We start from the raw sequence: 15,365 nt of genomic DNA, 5'->3' as shown, positions 1-15,365 counted from the left end.
ATGGATTATGCTGATATCAGACTGCATCTAAAATTAACCTACTTCCACTAATTCAATATACAACTGTTTATGCAGATTTGTCCTCGGCTGTCATATTATGACTCATATATATATTATGCACCATGTCTAGTAATATAAGTTGACAGCAGCAGTGTTTACAGTTCATCTTTAAATGTTAATTTTAATTATCCCCAGTGTCTCAAACAGTATATGGAACATTTCACTTTCACATTTCACAACCGAGACATTGTACACTAGTTTTCTTTGATGTTCCAACTTTATCTAACAGTTCACTTCAAGCGAAAAGGCCCACTCTACTCAGACAGTCTTAGAAAGGTGCAGGCGTGTGCTGGGTGCAGATTCAAAGAGAACATATGGAAAATGAATAAAATCCGCACTCTCAGTCGAGTAAGAGTCTTTTTTAATAAGGATAGTGCTCCGCAGCAGACAAAGACTCTCAAGGTCTCCACACACCGGGCATGAATCGGATGCGAATTCGGATTTTTAGCAGCGTTTCTCCATCGGTTTTTCGAAAAACGCGGCCGGTGTGCAACCACCTTTACTCGACTGAGAGTGCGGATTTTATTCATTTCCCAACAGTATCTAAATCAGTTCACAAACAATCCTTTACGTTTAAAGCTCCTTTTGACTGGAACAATCTACCTGTTCTGTACTATTCGGTCAATAACCTCAATGGTCAACAATTTCCCTGAGTTGTATGTTTTATATACTATATTATGGGATCAGTAGTATGCTTTTATTTTTATTATTATTTATTTTTAAGTGCGTGCGTTTGTGTGTATGCGTGTGCATTCATTCGCAGGTGCGCAAGGAGTATGGGAAATGCCTGCGCACACACTGCTGCAGTGGCAAGAGTGTGGAGAGCTCCATAGGCTCTGGGAAGAGCGCTGCAGCAAGGGCCCCTGGCCGCTACTCCACAGGGTCACAGGTACTGACAACTTTTACACACGTCTTTGTTCTGGGATTGGATCTTTCCTTTGTTCTAATCTGTTCTAAACTAAACTAATTGTAAAGGACAGCTTTCTGGGAACCATGGGCTCTTATGTTTACGACCCATAGTGCTACTGCACGATGACAATTTGGTACACAAACTGGGGAAGCAGCTGTGGCTCAGGGGTTAGAGTGGCCGGATGGGAACCGTGAACTTCGATCCCGCGGGGGGTCCCCCAGAGTTAGTGTTGAAGTGTCCTTGAGCAAGACTGAACCCCTAATTGCTCCCAATGTGCAGGTTGGTGCCTTGCATGGTTTCCTCCGCCATCGGTGTATAAATGTGTGTGTGAATGGGTGGAATGCAATGCACAATCTATGTAAAGCGCTTTGGATAAAAGCTCTATGTAAAAGCACCATTTACCAAACTGCACAGTCAATGGTGTCATTGTCAGTGTGTGATATCACAGATTAAACCCTATAGTTTTGATTCTGCTCTTCCCCCCCCCCCCCCCCCCCCCCTCCTATGTTTTATATAAAGTCTAAATATATTTGACACAATTGTGTCAGCGATGGCTTTCCATACAGTACAGGTATGTTTGGCGGGAATGACGTTCATACATCCAGTCATCCACATGCACTGCCATTTCCTTTGTCTCTACAGAGCCGGATCCGTCGTATGTGGAATGATACTGTCAGGAAGCAGTCGGAGTCCTCTTTCATGACCGGTGATATCAACAGCTCAGCGTCGCTGAACAGAGGTATTGGGTCACGTTGCAAACACAATGCTTTTAGTACTAATAACCCAATAGTACCCCAATTTCACACTCATCATGCGAGAAACTGTGGTTGAAGTCAATCAAGGCTGTGCCGGCCCTCCATTGACTTCACTTGTCTGTCGTCGCCCACGTGCTTGACAATGTTTGCTTTTATTGATTCATTTTGGGTACTTTTAATATAGAAGCTGCAACTGCTCCGCCCACTACTTACTGAACATAATGGGCCATGTTAGCTTGGAGTTATTATTGATCGCTCATTTCATTTCAACAGCACTGGCCCATTTTCCTATTGGATCTTTAAAATGTGTGTGCATTGGAACTGTTCAGCTAAAATAGATATATTATTATATCTCACTAGGTGATCATTTTGTATACATTTTCTCATGGATTTTACTTTAACCCATTCTGACCGGGCACCCATTTTGGTGTTGGCATCATGTTATGCTTTAGCTATTGAAAAATAGCAGATCTACAAGCTCATATCGCGCCACCGAGTGGCGCGATACGAGCTTGTAGGTCTGCTATTTTTGAAAAATTCGAAGAACGACTGACATTTTTAGAATCTGATCTCAGGTCAGAATGGGTTAATCAGACCAGTGTGTGTCCTGTGGAAACCTCGTATGAATCTGATCTCAGGTCAGAATGGGTTAATGTCCGGGTGGCACAGGGCTAGGGGTAATGTTCTGGCCTAGCACCACGGAGACTAGAGCTGTGTTTCAATTCTTAAATATGAAAGGGGACAGCAGTGATAAAGACTACTGTACAAGCGGTAATCTCATGTCTTGAGATTTTTGAAAGGAAATTCAATGCACCAGCACGGATCTGAAAAGACATTTTTTTCATCCTTTTCTAGAGGTTAGGTATGAGAAATTGTGTCCCAGATTCATTTTATTGTTCATCTCGAGCAATTCAACGTTGTGAATCCATTTTTAGCAATCTTTGTAAACTTTGCAAGCTTTAATTCACCATAATCTGACAGCAACTGAGCTGGCCTCCGTGAAAGGACTTCTGATTCACTTTGAGTGACTTTGAAAGGAAAATAAATGCTGTGCTCTCCAACTCATCACATCTGCATGAACAGCAGATACCACCCTCTCTTCCATCCTTCACTCTAGCCCCATCCATGGCGTCTGGCGACAGAGGGATCCAGTACTCTCAACATTTGCTCTGCAAAAGCACTAATGCATTGTTATTATGATGGGTGAAAGTTTGACAGCACGAATCTCAATAATTAGGCACGTTCAACAGATGGGAGCTTTTATCCATGGCAAGGAGGCTGTGTTGTTGCGGAAATGGGTCGAGGAGTTGAGGAGAAGCGTAGATCTTTCACCAAGGACTTAGGAAGAAAAGAGGAGAGAGAGAAAAAAACCTTATTAATGCAATTTTTACACTCTGATAGTAGGAATGCTCAAACAGGCTCGCGATACATTTTCTGTCATCTCGGGCAGAAGCTGCATGGCGCCCACTCACATGCATCGCAACGATCAGATGCAAACTGAACCGCGCCTGACTGTCATTATAGGATTATGTGTGTAGTGGAGCATCTCTTTCTTCCTGACTTGCCTTTTTCAACCCTGTGCCTCTCCTCAGGTGAAGAACAAAGTTGCAGTTGATTGTCTTGAGAGGGAGTCGTGCAATCTTCTTGAGTCAAGAATCTTGACAGTGCTGTAATGTTCACAAAACTTCACACTGTTTACAAGTACAGCTGTATAACCAGTAATTATGAATGGCAATAAATGAGAGATCTGCCACTGGGAGAACAATTTATCAATTCAGAAGACATTGGTGGTATTTTTGGAATGCTCTGTAATCAGGGCAAGCAACAAAATAAAATAATAAATAAAAATAAATAAAAAGGGTTGTTGGTTATATCAAAGCAGTATTGCAACCTTTATTTAACACCAGTATCACCAGTAGTAGTAGTAATAAGTGCGTGCGTGCGTGCATGCGGATGACAGATGGGTCAACTGATCGCAACATCCCGTTTCAAATCGGGATGGCGATTTGTGTTACATTTCCTTCAACCCTCTGTTCCCATCTCGAAACACTCTCCTGTCTAATTCACACACAAAAAGTGCCTTAAAAATACAATAACAACTATATTCTATTGGAGAGATATTTGTGCAATTAAAACACTGGAAAGGATCTTGGCCTCAATGTGGTTTAGTTGTAGAGTCCGTGACAATCCAACTGCATCATTCATTCCATCAACCCTGAAGGCTGTCTTCGTCAAGATGTTGAAGAGACAGTCTCACCCTCCTGCTGCTTGTTGCAGGCCATCTATCTTTCCATATCTCTCTCGTTCCATCTCTCTCTTTCCATCTCTCTCTCTCTCTCTCTCTCTCTCTCTCTCTCTCTCTCTCTCTCTCTCTTTCCATCTCTCTCTCTCTCTCTCTCTCTCTCTCTCTCTCTCTCTCTCTCTCTCTCTCGCTCCAACGGCACACATGGCTATAGTGAAACTAATTGGTTTCATATCCCTGTACCTATAGGAGCTGTTTTGGAACGATATCCACCCAGATAGCTCAGTAGGCTTTAGGAAGTTAATGCAAAAAGGCAGATATGTTTTGGCCTGATTCTATTTCCTGGCATGGCACGCAATGAAAAAGACAAAGAAAATATGCGACTCCACACACTCACTCGCTGTTCCCAGTCGAGTGGAAAGCCATTCGGTGACCATCTTCACCCGAGGAGGACATTTCAGCAATATTACATAAAGGAATATAAACAAAAAGAAGTCTCAAGTGTGTCGAAAATCTTCAGCAACTGTTGCTAGTTTGGCATTCGTCATCTTAACAATTGTATTAAGCACAGGAATCGAGAGCATATATACCAGTAATTGACCAGTTTTTGACACAGTGGCCAACATTATTGTCTCGAGTGATTATCGCATTATGTCCTGCTTAAGTCTAGTACAGGAGTGTTAAATGTCTCACTTTGGCTACTGTACTGTACTGTATGTCAGTGCTCGTCCACAATGTCGTTGCCTGTCCGCTAACGTGTGTGTGCGTGCGTGCGCTGTCTGAACGAGTGAAGCACAGTTAACGTTCTTGATACAATGCTGACAATGTAATTGAAAATGTAATTAATCAACCAACTGTTATTCCGTCTGTCCCATTAACGACACGTCAGTCCAGCTTTGCCACTTCCTCAAGCAAAAAAAACAACAACAACAACCTCTCACTAATGATCATGTGATCATTTGAATGTTAATGGCTGTCATTTTGCTCAGCAGCTGCATCTCTGATGTATGTTCTGTTTCTGTCACGGCCGCCTCTAACTCCACCTCTCTGTCTCCGCTGCCTCCTCTCCTGTCTCTCTGGCTGGCTGCTCCAGGGGCTATGGCTAACCATCTTATACCTAATGCACTCCTGCGTCCTCATGGCACTAACCATCCCTATAACACATTGCTTGGGGAATCGTCCGTCTATAACAACCCTCTGGGCATGTACAACACGCAAGGTGTGCAAAGCCTCTTTTCATTCTCTTTGTCATTGAAGGGTAGGGCAATGTTTATCTATTTCATTTTGTACGACTTTGAGGGCCTTTTTAAAGGGGTATTTCACTTTATACTCGTCTTATCCTATATATAATACAATTGACTTAGACAAAAACTAACCAGATATGCTCATAGGCAAGACCATGGCTACCTCACTACGACTCAGACATAACCATAAACAAACCTGATGTGGAGATCTGGTTGTCCAAAGCGACAGATCCAACTGCTTTGCCCATATATGGTCATGTCCATAATATGGGAACGACTCACTTCAAACTCGACGCATCCGGGAGGGCTCAAGGGAGTGCGGTGCCCAACGCCGAGTAGTTCGGACATGCGGTTGTCCAGAACCAACAAAACGACCGATATGGCCATATACTGATCAGGGATCTCCATATATGGACATAAAAGAGACATGGACTGACAGATACAATCATACAGAGATCTCCATATGGCCATAAAAGGGACACAGACATCCGGGTACTCAGACAGACACTAAACACAAACTGATACGTGACTGTGCTCCCAGTGCGCACCCTGTGACTCAGACATATCGGTTGGATCGGTGGGGCGCTGTAGGTGTGAGGGCCCACGTACTGTAGCTTCCCAAACGCTAGATGTATTATTAAATATTAATTTTGTGAGACACCCCCTTCCTACACCCTGTAACTTGTTAGACACACCTTGGTGGTGACTGATATTGTCCTTCTAATGCGTGAGGGGGCGGTGTTTGTTGTGTGTGTGTGTATGTACAGTGTGTGTGTGTGTGTGTGTGTGTGTGTGTGTGTGTGTGTGTGTGTGTGTGCGTGTGCGTGCAGTGTATAAACACAGCCCCCTCATTCATTAGCAGGACAATATCAGTCACTATAGAACCAGGGACGTGTGTTTTCAATACGTTTAAAAATGGTTATAATTGTGTATGAGGTTACAATGGGTTTCTAACTTTTTTAAAGGAAGCAGCGTGTCTGATAAAATGAATCTTAAATATCCAAATATTGAATAAAGCAACTAAAAACTTTGGGACGCACACCAGAGTAGACATTAAAATTACCCCAGAAGTGTTTTAAAGTGAAATACCCCATTAAAAAAAACTAAAAAAACAAGAAAAACATTTTATGGGGATATGATGGAAAAACACTGCCCTAGTTCTCAATCTGTTTGCAATAGAAGAATTGTCGCTTTATCACAAAAGTCCTACTGCTGTGGTTCTCAACCTTTTCTGGATCAGGGCCCACTTCATGGCCCACCCATCTGGCCCGCTTATAGTGGTCCGACCGGTGGGCGCTATAGCCACGTGCATTTTCAGAACATGTTTATTTCATTTGTATCAATCAACCGATTATTTTCCGGCTTGGATCAATGGAACAATCAATAAAAAGACAATTATTCGAGGGCCGACTTGCAATATCCTCACGGCCCACTAGTGGGCTCTGGCCCACAGGTTGAGAAGCACTGACATTCAGCACAGCACTGTATGGCTTTTAGATGGGGGTGTATCTTGGCTTCCAGTGAAGCTGTGCTGTTCAGTCACAAAGTCATGAATGCCACTTATTATACAACAGGTCGTTTTGAGGAAGCAATCTGATTGGTTGAACAGCATTCTAGCCACGCTTCAAACCACATTATTTCAACGCCTAACAATTCAGCCGTGCTTTTCTCTCAGAGCGCAGCAGACTCGTGGCTAGGCTAGCTAGTTTCTTGGGACATTTGTGGTCGTAGTGACTATCTGTCATTGAAAAAGTATTATTCTTCAGCGATTCTCTTTAGTTTTAAGGGTAACTGTTGTATAATTGCAATATTAAGCTACTCGAGGGGGTAGTTTAACGCCATTAATGCACTTCTGCGTTGCTTTCGGAACTCGCCTTGCGGGCGAGTTCCTGCAGCATCGCAGGCGTGCATTAATGACTGTAAACCACCCCCTCTCGTGTAATATTGCTTAATTCACTGCTCCTTTCTCATCGTGGAATAGAATTGGGATTTATATGCGTTATCTTTGTATGTCCAAAATTGTAACAATAAACATATACAAATATATATATATATAAAAATACATCAAATCGGAAATTAAATTAAATGAAATTTGGAGCCAGATACACCACCATGTCATCTGTTTCAACTTTGCTCTAATGTTGTCGATGAAGCTTGTGTGCCATGTCTTCTGTCTATCTGTTGTTTTATTCTGTTTCTTTTCAGTTGTGCCACATTATTGTATGAGAATTTTTTTATTCAAAAGCCAGAACGAGTGACACTTTAAAACTCAGCAGCAGAACACAAATGACAAAAATAAATATATTGCAAGTTTAGAGAAGAAGCATTTGAATAATTCAGCTATAAATTTATGTTTCTTTGGCTAAGTTAAATAACTTCCTTGAGACTTCATCAGAATTGTTTGGAAGTGTACCTTCCTTAAAGGTAGAACAATAGTAATACCTATATTACCTAATCATTATTTTCCAGTTAATTTGTGAGCGGCTTTACAGGCTTTACCAAGAAAAAGTCTTACTATTAAGTGTATCTTATCCAAAAGAGCCTGGTTTGATCAAACGATCTGAGTTTATCTATCCGTTTGGCTGTTAATGCATAAAATTTTGTATTCACATCTCAGCTGTCAATATCAGTTTGCACTAACTCTATTCTTGATAGTAACAATATTATGTACACCATTTATTTCAGTGAACTATTTATATTCGTTATTTAATGTCTTGACTTATAGCACAAGAAGTTAAATATCACTCACCTTCACTGAGTCTTTGCAGAAACATCTGTTATGATATCAAAAAGCTGATGGATATATCTTGACACTTGAGGATCTGCTGGTTTAACTGCTAAAATTATGTATCACAGAGTATTATTTTGAATCCACTGTGTGAATAGATTTGTTTAATGGATTTGCTGTTGTTGGGGTCTGTGCGCATACTGTGCATGGGGACACAAATTACATTACATTAGCATTTTCTATGTGTGTCTCTTCTACCTGTCACTGTTATGCTTATTGTGTTTTCTTTTTCCTTTCCTTTCCCTCATGCGGTCCCTATAAAGATCCGTACAGAGAGACAAGTATGGGAGTCAAACTAAACATTGCTTACCAAATGTAATTCACTTTGGTTTTTACTTTCTTTTCACCCTGTGATGACAAAGGGGTAATGCAAACTTCCCTTCATGCAGCACATTTCAGACATTCCCTTTGGAAGTAATACTATTTTTGTAGCAAAAGGCCCTCGACATTTCAGAGACCTGTGAAATTCAATTTAAATTCCAATTCGGATAACACTGCAGTAAAGTTTTCAACTTACAATTTACAGATTTTCTTTTAACTGGATGCTATATTTCAGCACAGCAAAATCCATTGATCCTTTTGATACCACAGATTGATATCCAAGCCTTATCCTGACGATTCAAGCATTCTTTGTGACCTCATCTTTTCCTAAAGGCACATCAAAGCAAACCGCACATTATTCAGTTTATTCCTGCTCAGATCTACAGAACGTAGGTTAGGTTATAGAATTTAAGCTTTTGATGCATCTTGAAGTGAGAAAACTGATGTTGATGCTGGTCACACACATTCCTAACAAGCTAGTTGGTGAGCGTTTTATAATGCAGCTACGGTATCAGAAGTGCCATATTTTAATAAATTGAATGTTGGATGTGGAAGGACATTCATTTTGGACAGCATATACAGTATGGTAGTTAGAATGCTCATATGGCACAAAATGGTCTAGTTTGTCACTTTGAGTGTTACGTACATGCATGGCTTTGGTTTTGTCCTGTGTTTTGTTGTTGTGTTTGAACTTTACGTTGTTGTGCACATACAGTACTATGTGTTTGTTGTCATCATTATTAATCTTGGTTGTGAACCCATTTGGTCATTTAACACTATGAACCACAACCACAAAATACATTTATTTTATTTATATTTTTCTATGTAAAAAAGGTAAGTGTATGTTAATATACACAACATATGCACTATTACAGATAATGTTCATAAACCAAATGGGGCCATACATTATAGAGTTTGTGTTTTATATAACTACAGGTCCCATTTGTTGCTGGGCATGCATCATTATCATCATCCCTTACTCCAACCTTAAACCAACCCTCTGCCTGTCATTCCAGAGGGAATCCTGAACAATGCCCGGGATACAAATGTCATGGATACTCTACCACTGAATGGTAGCCACGGCAACAGCTACAGCATCGCCAGTGCCGAGTACATGAGTGACTGCGTCCAGATAATTGACCGGGGCTATAACCACAAGGAGACCACCCTCGAGAAGAAGATCCTGAAAGAACTCACCTCCAACTACATCCCCTCATACCTCAACAACACGCACGACCGCTCGGCCGAGCAGAACCGCAACCTCATGAACAAGCTGGTGAACAACGTGAGCAACGGCGGCAAGGACAACAGCTACGGAATGGGCCTCGGGCTGCAGGGGCTGGCCATGAACGTCTCCCTGGGTCTGGACGACCACTCCACCTTCGGGCCGCACCACGACGAGGGCCTGGGCCTGGAGCTGATCCGCGAGGAGTCGCACGCCCCCCTGTTGCCCCAGCGGCCTCCCCCGCCCCTGCCCCTGACGGGGGACAGCCTCCACAACCACCTCCACCAGTCCACGGCGCCCCCGCTGCCGCTTACGCTGCCCCACCATCCGTTCTCCTCGGCCGCGGCGACCTCCTCATCCCGCCGGAGAATCCCCCAGGAGAACAGCGAGAGCTTCTTTCCTCTGCTGACTAACGAGCACACCCAGGACGAGGGCTCGTCTCCCAGCCACAGCCACCACCAGAGGGACTCCCTGTACACCAGCATGCCCATGCTGGGTGGCCTGCCCAGCCTGTCCTCCGCCGCCTCCGCCGACCGCCCCTCCAAGGACGCCAGCGGCGCCAAAAGCCCGGAGGCCGGCACGGACGACGTCTACTACAAGAGCATGCCCAACCTGGGCTCACGGAACCACCTCCACCAGCTGCATTCCTACTACCACCTGGGGCGGGGCAGCAGCGACGGATTCATAGTTCCACCCAACAAAGAGGGTATCTCTCCCGAAGAGGCCGCCCCCCAGGAGCCCTCGCATCTGGTCACCAGCCTATAGAGGCCCAACACACCCCCTCTTAGTGCCCGTTCTCCTATCACCGTGGTTCTCCTGGTTTCCCCCCTTTCTCGTCCCGTTGTCCTGATCGGTTGTTGCCAGTGGTAGCGTTCTTTTTTTCTTTTTCTTTTTTATTCTGTGTCCCGGTGACTGAAGCAGAGTAAAGTGACTCTGTTCGATTGCTATTGCTGACCACAAACAGAATGCCTACTTGCTACGTCGGTGGATTAATATTTGACTAAAATTGGTTAGACATGCAGGAATCTGTCGATGTTGTGATTCTCTTTTGTAAGAGGCTCGGACACCATGTGTGGATCGATGTGTTTCGTCTCAGTGTGAGAATAGACAACTACTCCATTTGGGATTTCTTTTTTTAGGTCCCTGAGATTTTGTCTGACAGTCCAAAGGAACTATAAATGCTCCCAAAACACGCGCGTGTGCGAGCGCACACACACACACACACACACACACACACACACACACACACACACACACACACACACACACACACACACACACACACACACACACACAGACACACACACACACACACACACACACACACACACACACACACAGACACACACACACACACACACACACACACACACACACACACAATCCCGCTTACTACTTGATGTGTAGAGTACACCAGAACAAACGGGACATTTAAAAAAGACTATTTTATTATACTTCTGTATCCATATTCGCTTTTTTGAAAGATTTTCTTCCTCTTTGGTGAGTTGCAGCAGATTTTTGTTTGCTGAACTGTCAATGAACTGATTTTGATCAAACAACCATGAAGGAATTCTTGGCTGTATGCTTTGGAGTTTTTATTTTTTTGGTTAGTTTTAATTTTTTTGTCTTTTTGTTTGTTTTATTTTGCTGTAATAACAGTTGTTAAAAAGAGGGAGAAAAAAAAACTAATAACAGAGAATTATCAGATATTTCTATGTAATTGTACAGATACTAGCATTGCACATAATAGTATGCTTTTTTTTCTTCTTTTTTTTTTTTTTACCCAAACCCTTTGTCTCTGTAATTGTAGTGTTAGGAACAGTTTTGTTCTGTTTTGTCTGCCTTACTGGTTTTCTCATACCAGTCAGTTTTTTGTTGTTTTGTTTTGTTCTGTTTTGTCACTTTTCTGAGAAACAACAGCGACAAAAATAACAACACACACAAAAAAAAAGAAATCATAACAAAACTTTTTTTTATTTTAAATATATTTTGGTGCATATCCAACATTGAGTTTCAGACTTCATTTGATTTGTGGTTTGATTTGTTTTTCACTGTATAGATAGAACTCTGATCCAGTGATTGTTGCGAGGACCATTAAGGTAACCAATGAGTTGTCCGGCCGTACGATGCTCTCTGCATCATTCATTTTCTTTTGGCATTCAGAAGACGCTTGTGTTTCTCACAGAGAGAGAGAGAGAGAGAGAGAGAACAAATGGAATATTGATGAGCACTAGACACTTGTACAAAAAGAAAAGAACAGAGATAGAGAGCTGTTTTACTTATTAAAGAAAGAGCTTTTGGAGTGAGATAAGCTGGAAAAAGTGTTTTTCTTTTGCTTCCCTCGAGGGAAAAGCTATTTATTTATTTGTTAAAATACAACAATAAAGCAAAAAAAATGGACATAAAGAAATTTAGCAGGCACAGATCAGTTTTCATTATTGGCTATTATGGCTTTTTATTTATTCCTTTTTGTATTGTTTTCCAAGTTGAATGACCTCATAACTAATATTTGTTGTAACAGTGAAACTTGTTTGCCAACAAATAAATTACTGATTAAGATTTATCTTCTAGTTATGGCAAAGGTTCTGGTGTTTTGTTTGGGTGTTGGTACACTTAAGGCTAAAGGTCTTTAAATCATTCCTTGATCACCGGATGACGTAATAATTCATCCTGGTAATTATGTCTTAATGTTCCTCATTAGCCCTCTTGTCTGCTGTGGGACAAATGCCTATTGGAACTTCAGCCAAAAAAAAAGAAAGAAAAAAAAGTCCTGTGCTCAGTGCTGTGTAAACATGGTTCTGCTTTTACAGAAAATGCAGCGATTTCATAAATGTACAGTAATAAATGTTTAAATATCACCCGTTGTGTTAACCTATGTACTCTCATCTCTACAGAAATAACACACATTCTGAACAAGAACATAAACACTCGGCAAAGGAGCCGCGCGGATCCTGCTGACATTTATGTGGTGGTGCCGGGCGTGATGACGGGCAGGTATGATCCGTTCTCTGAGGAGCCTTTTTGATCGTGGCATCTCTTTTCTCGATGGCGATACACTCATTCCAAACTCCAAGTCACTCTATAGCAGGGATACTCAAATAGATTTACCTGTGGGCCACATTACAAAAATGGCAAGGGGCCAGGGGCCAGTAGATAAAATTACGACATTAATGATACTTGATAATTTCTCTCTTACAAATGCTTTATTTTCGCAAAATGTATCAAAGTACAATGTGCATGCACACAATATGTAAATAAATAAATGTGTTACATTTTCTTGCATAAACACAAAGAGCTGTTTCCATAACTGCACAAATTATTGCACATAACATGAGTAGCTGTTATAATAACATAATAACATAACATGAGTAGCTCTTTGTCTGCCTGCCTGCCTGCTTGCCTGTCTGTCTGTCCATGAGTAGTTATTTGTCTGTCTGTCAATGAGTAGCTGTCTTACTGTCTGCCTGTCTATGAGTAGCTGTCTGCCTGCCTGTCTATGAGTAGCTGTCTGTCTGCCTGCCTGCCTGTCCAATTGTCCATGAGTAGCTGTCTGTCTGCCTGTATGAGTAGCTGTCTGCCTGCCTGCCTAATTGTCCATGAGTAGCTGTCTGTCTGCCTGTCTATGAGTAGCTGTCTGCCTTCCTGCCTGTCCAATTGTCCATGAGTAGCTGTCTGTCTGTCTGTCTATGAGTAGCTGTCTGCCTGCCTGCCCAATTGTCTATGAGTAGCTGTCTGTCTGTCTATGAGTAGCTGTCTGCCTTCCTGCCTGTCCAATTGTCCATGAGTAGCTGTCTGTCTGTCTATGAGTAGCTGTCTGACTTCCTGCCTGTCCAATTGTCCATGAGTAGCTGTCTGCCTGCCTGTCCAATTCTCCATGAGTAGCTGTCTGTCTGCCTGTCTATGAGTAGCTGTCTGACTGCCTGCCTGTCCAATTCTCCATGAGTAGCTGTCTGTCTGCCTGTCTATGAGTAGCTGTCTGCCTGCCTGCCAGCCAGCAAGTTGGTTAACAGAAAATAAATTGTTATGGCTGAGTAAAATAAAATACAATAAACACAATTTGCCTGAAAATAGATTACCCAGCTATGACCTTTTTCATGAAAAAAAATGAGTAGTGATATGGCTGACTGAGTAAAATAAAACAATCTACCTGAAAATAGATAGCTATAAGTGAAGAGCAATTTCCGCAATTACCATTTCCGCAATTTCCGCAATTTCCATTTCCATTTCCATTTCCATTTCCAACTATTAATGGCAGCTGGGTTTCATCATTCAAATAAAATAGAATTCTGTCCGTTTAGCTATAAAATTATGTCAGGGAATAGGGATACACAGTATATGTCTTTCATTTGCATTGCATCTCCCCCCCCCCCCCCCCAAGCTTTTATTTTCGTTCGAGTAATAGTACAACTCTAATAGTATTACTTATAATAATGTAATTAAAGATAACTTCATTCAGATTTATTTATTTTTATTTCATTTTCCAGATTTTTTTTTCTTCTTTTTTTTAGATTTTCATTGGTGGGCCAGTCATAATGGTCCCGCGGGCCTGATGTGGCCCGCGGGCCTGAGGTTGAGTATCACTGCTCTATAGGACAATGCTGTGCATGCGGTATCGAGGTTGTCATGGCTGGCTCTTGCCATGACAAAGATGAGGAGCAGGAGACAGTCGAAAGTTGAACAAAGTATATATTTATTGTAAAATAGGCCTAGACATTAACTTAACTAACTGAACAACATAATCAGGCAACAAATCCTATAAGGTGTGGAGTCAGTAATCAGTGGTGTGGTGGTGATGGATGTGTGGAACATGGTGTGGTGTGTGTGTGGATGGAAAGAATAAGGTGGACATAACATCAGCAGGACATGGAGGCAAGCAGGCAATGGAGGCACAGACAGCAGGTCTGCCTCTGGATCTCTCTGAGTGAATGGCAGGGACATTGCTTTTATAGCTCACTGGAGGCACCGGGCCCAGGTGCTCTCCAATGAGCAATCAAGAAGTGCCCCACCCAGGCTCACCTATAGGGAGACAATTAGACAGGTGCAGGCAACCACTACACATACTGTGTGTCTATAAGGTGTGTGGGGCATCACAAGGTGCATGCAAATTGCAAAGCTCTTCACCCCAGTGTGACGTGAGCGGTGCCTTTGATGAGTTTATCTGCAGCACGCACCCATTGTCAAGTACATGACATCGTAGTAATTTATTTTGCCATCGACTTGAATGGGAATTGGAGGCGGGATTTTCTTTTACACAACATGCACACAGTCACTTGTTGGAGCGGTTAGCACCACTCAAAAAAACTAGAGGGGTCTAATAACAGTGTTGCTTCCTCTTGGTACTATGACTATGGTGATGATATTGTATTGAATGAATTAGTAATAATATTAGTAGTTGGGGTATGTGTCACTGTCCTAATTATTAGGAGCAGTGGCAAGGTGGAGTTAAAAGGGATTCTATAGATGAATCCATGGAGCAATGCCCTGTAGGCCCAGGTGTAGCTAATTGTAGGCCAGGTGTAGCTAATCAGTGCTGAGGTGTGGCACACCTCAGTAAGGTCACCCCTCCCTCTCATACATTTTATGCATCTACATAATGCTGTAGTATAGATACATGCATGAGTAGCTGTACTACTGTTAGGTGAAGTTATCTACCAGCTTTCTACGCAGTTTCAAACAGAATCATCACTGAAATGGTGTACCTGCAGGTAGGTAAATCTTAAGATTTTGCTCAATGCTTGTGGTGGTTGCTGAGATAATTACACCTAGGCATAATTATCTAAATTGTCATTAATTATGATGACTAGATGAATATCACTTTGT

At 42.2% G+C, this 15,365-nt stretch overlaps 1 protein-coding gene across 1 annotated transcript in view; it reads left to right on the top strand.

Moving 5' to 3' along the window:
- LOC308335713 (adhesion G protein-coupled receptor L3) overlaps window positions 1-12,108 on the top strand; it is a 276,097-nt gene extending 263,989 nt beyond the window's left edge. Inside the window, exons 21-23 of the mRNA XM_080792874.1 lie at window positions 824-949; window positions 1,613-1,709; window positions 9,337-12,108. Coding sequence (XP_080649000.1) covers window positions 824-949; window positions 1,613-1,709; window positions 9,337-10,310 — 1,197 coding nt within the window. The 3' untranslated portion in view covers window positions 10,311-12,108. The remainder of the gene's footprint in view (window positions 1-823; window positions 950-1,612; window positions 1,710-9,336) is intronic.
- Window positions 12,109-15,365: the final 3,257 nt, after the last annotated feature.

Source organism: Protomyctophum bolini (assembly GCF_963924005.1).
Source record: "Protomyctophum bolini genome assembly, chromosome: 20".
Taxonomy (NCBI): domain Eukaryota; kingdom Metazoa; phylum Chordata; class Actinopteri; order Myctophiformes; family Myctophidae; genus Protomyctophum; species Protomyctophum bolini.
Note: the sequence above shows the minus strand (reverse complement) of the source record. Positions and strands in the feature narration are given on the sequence as shown.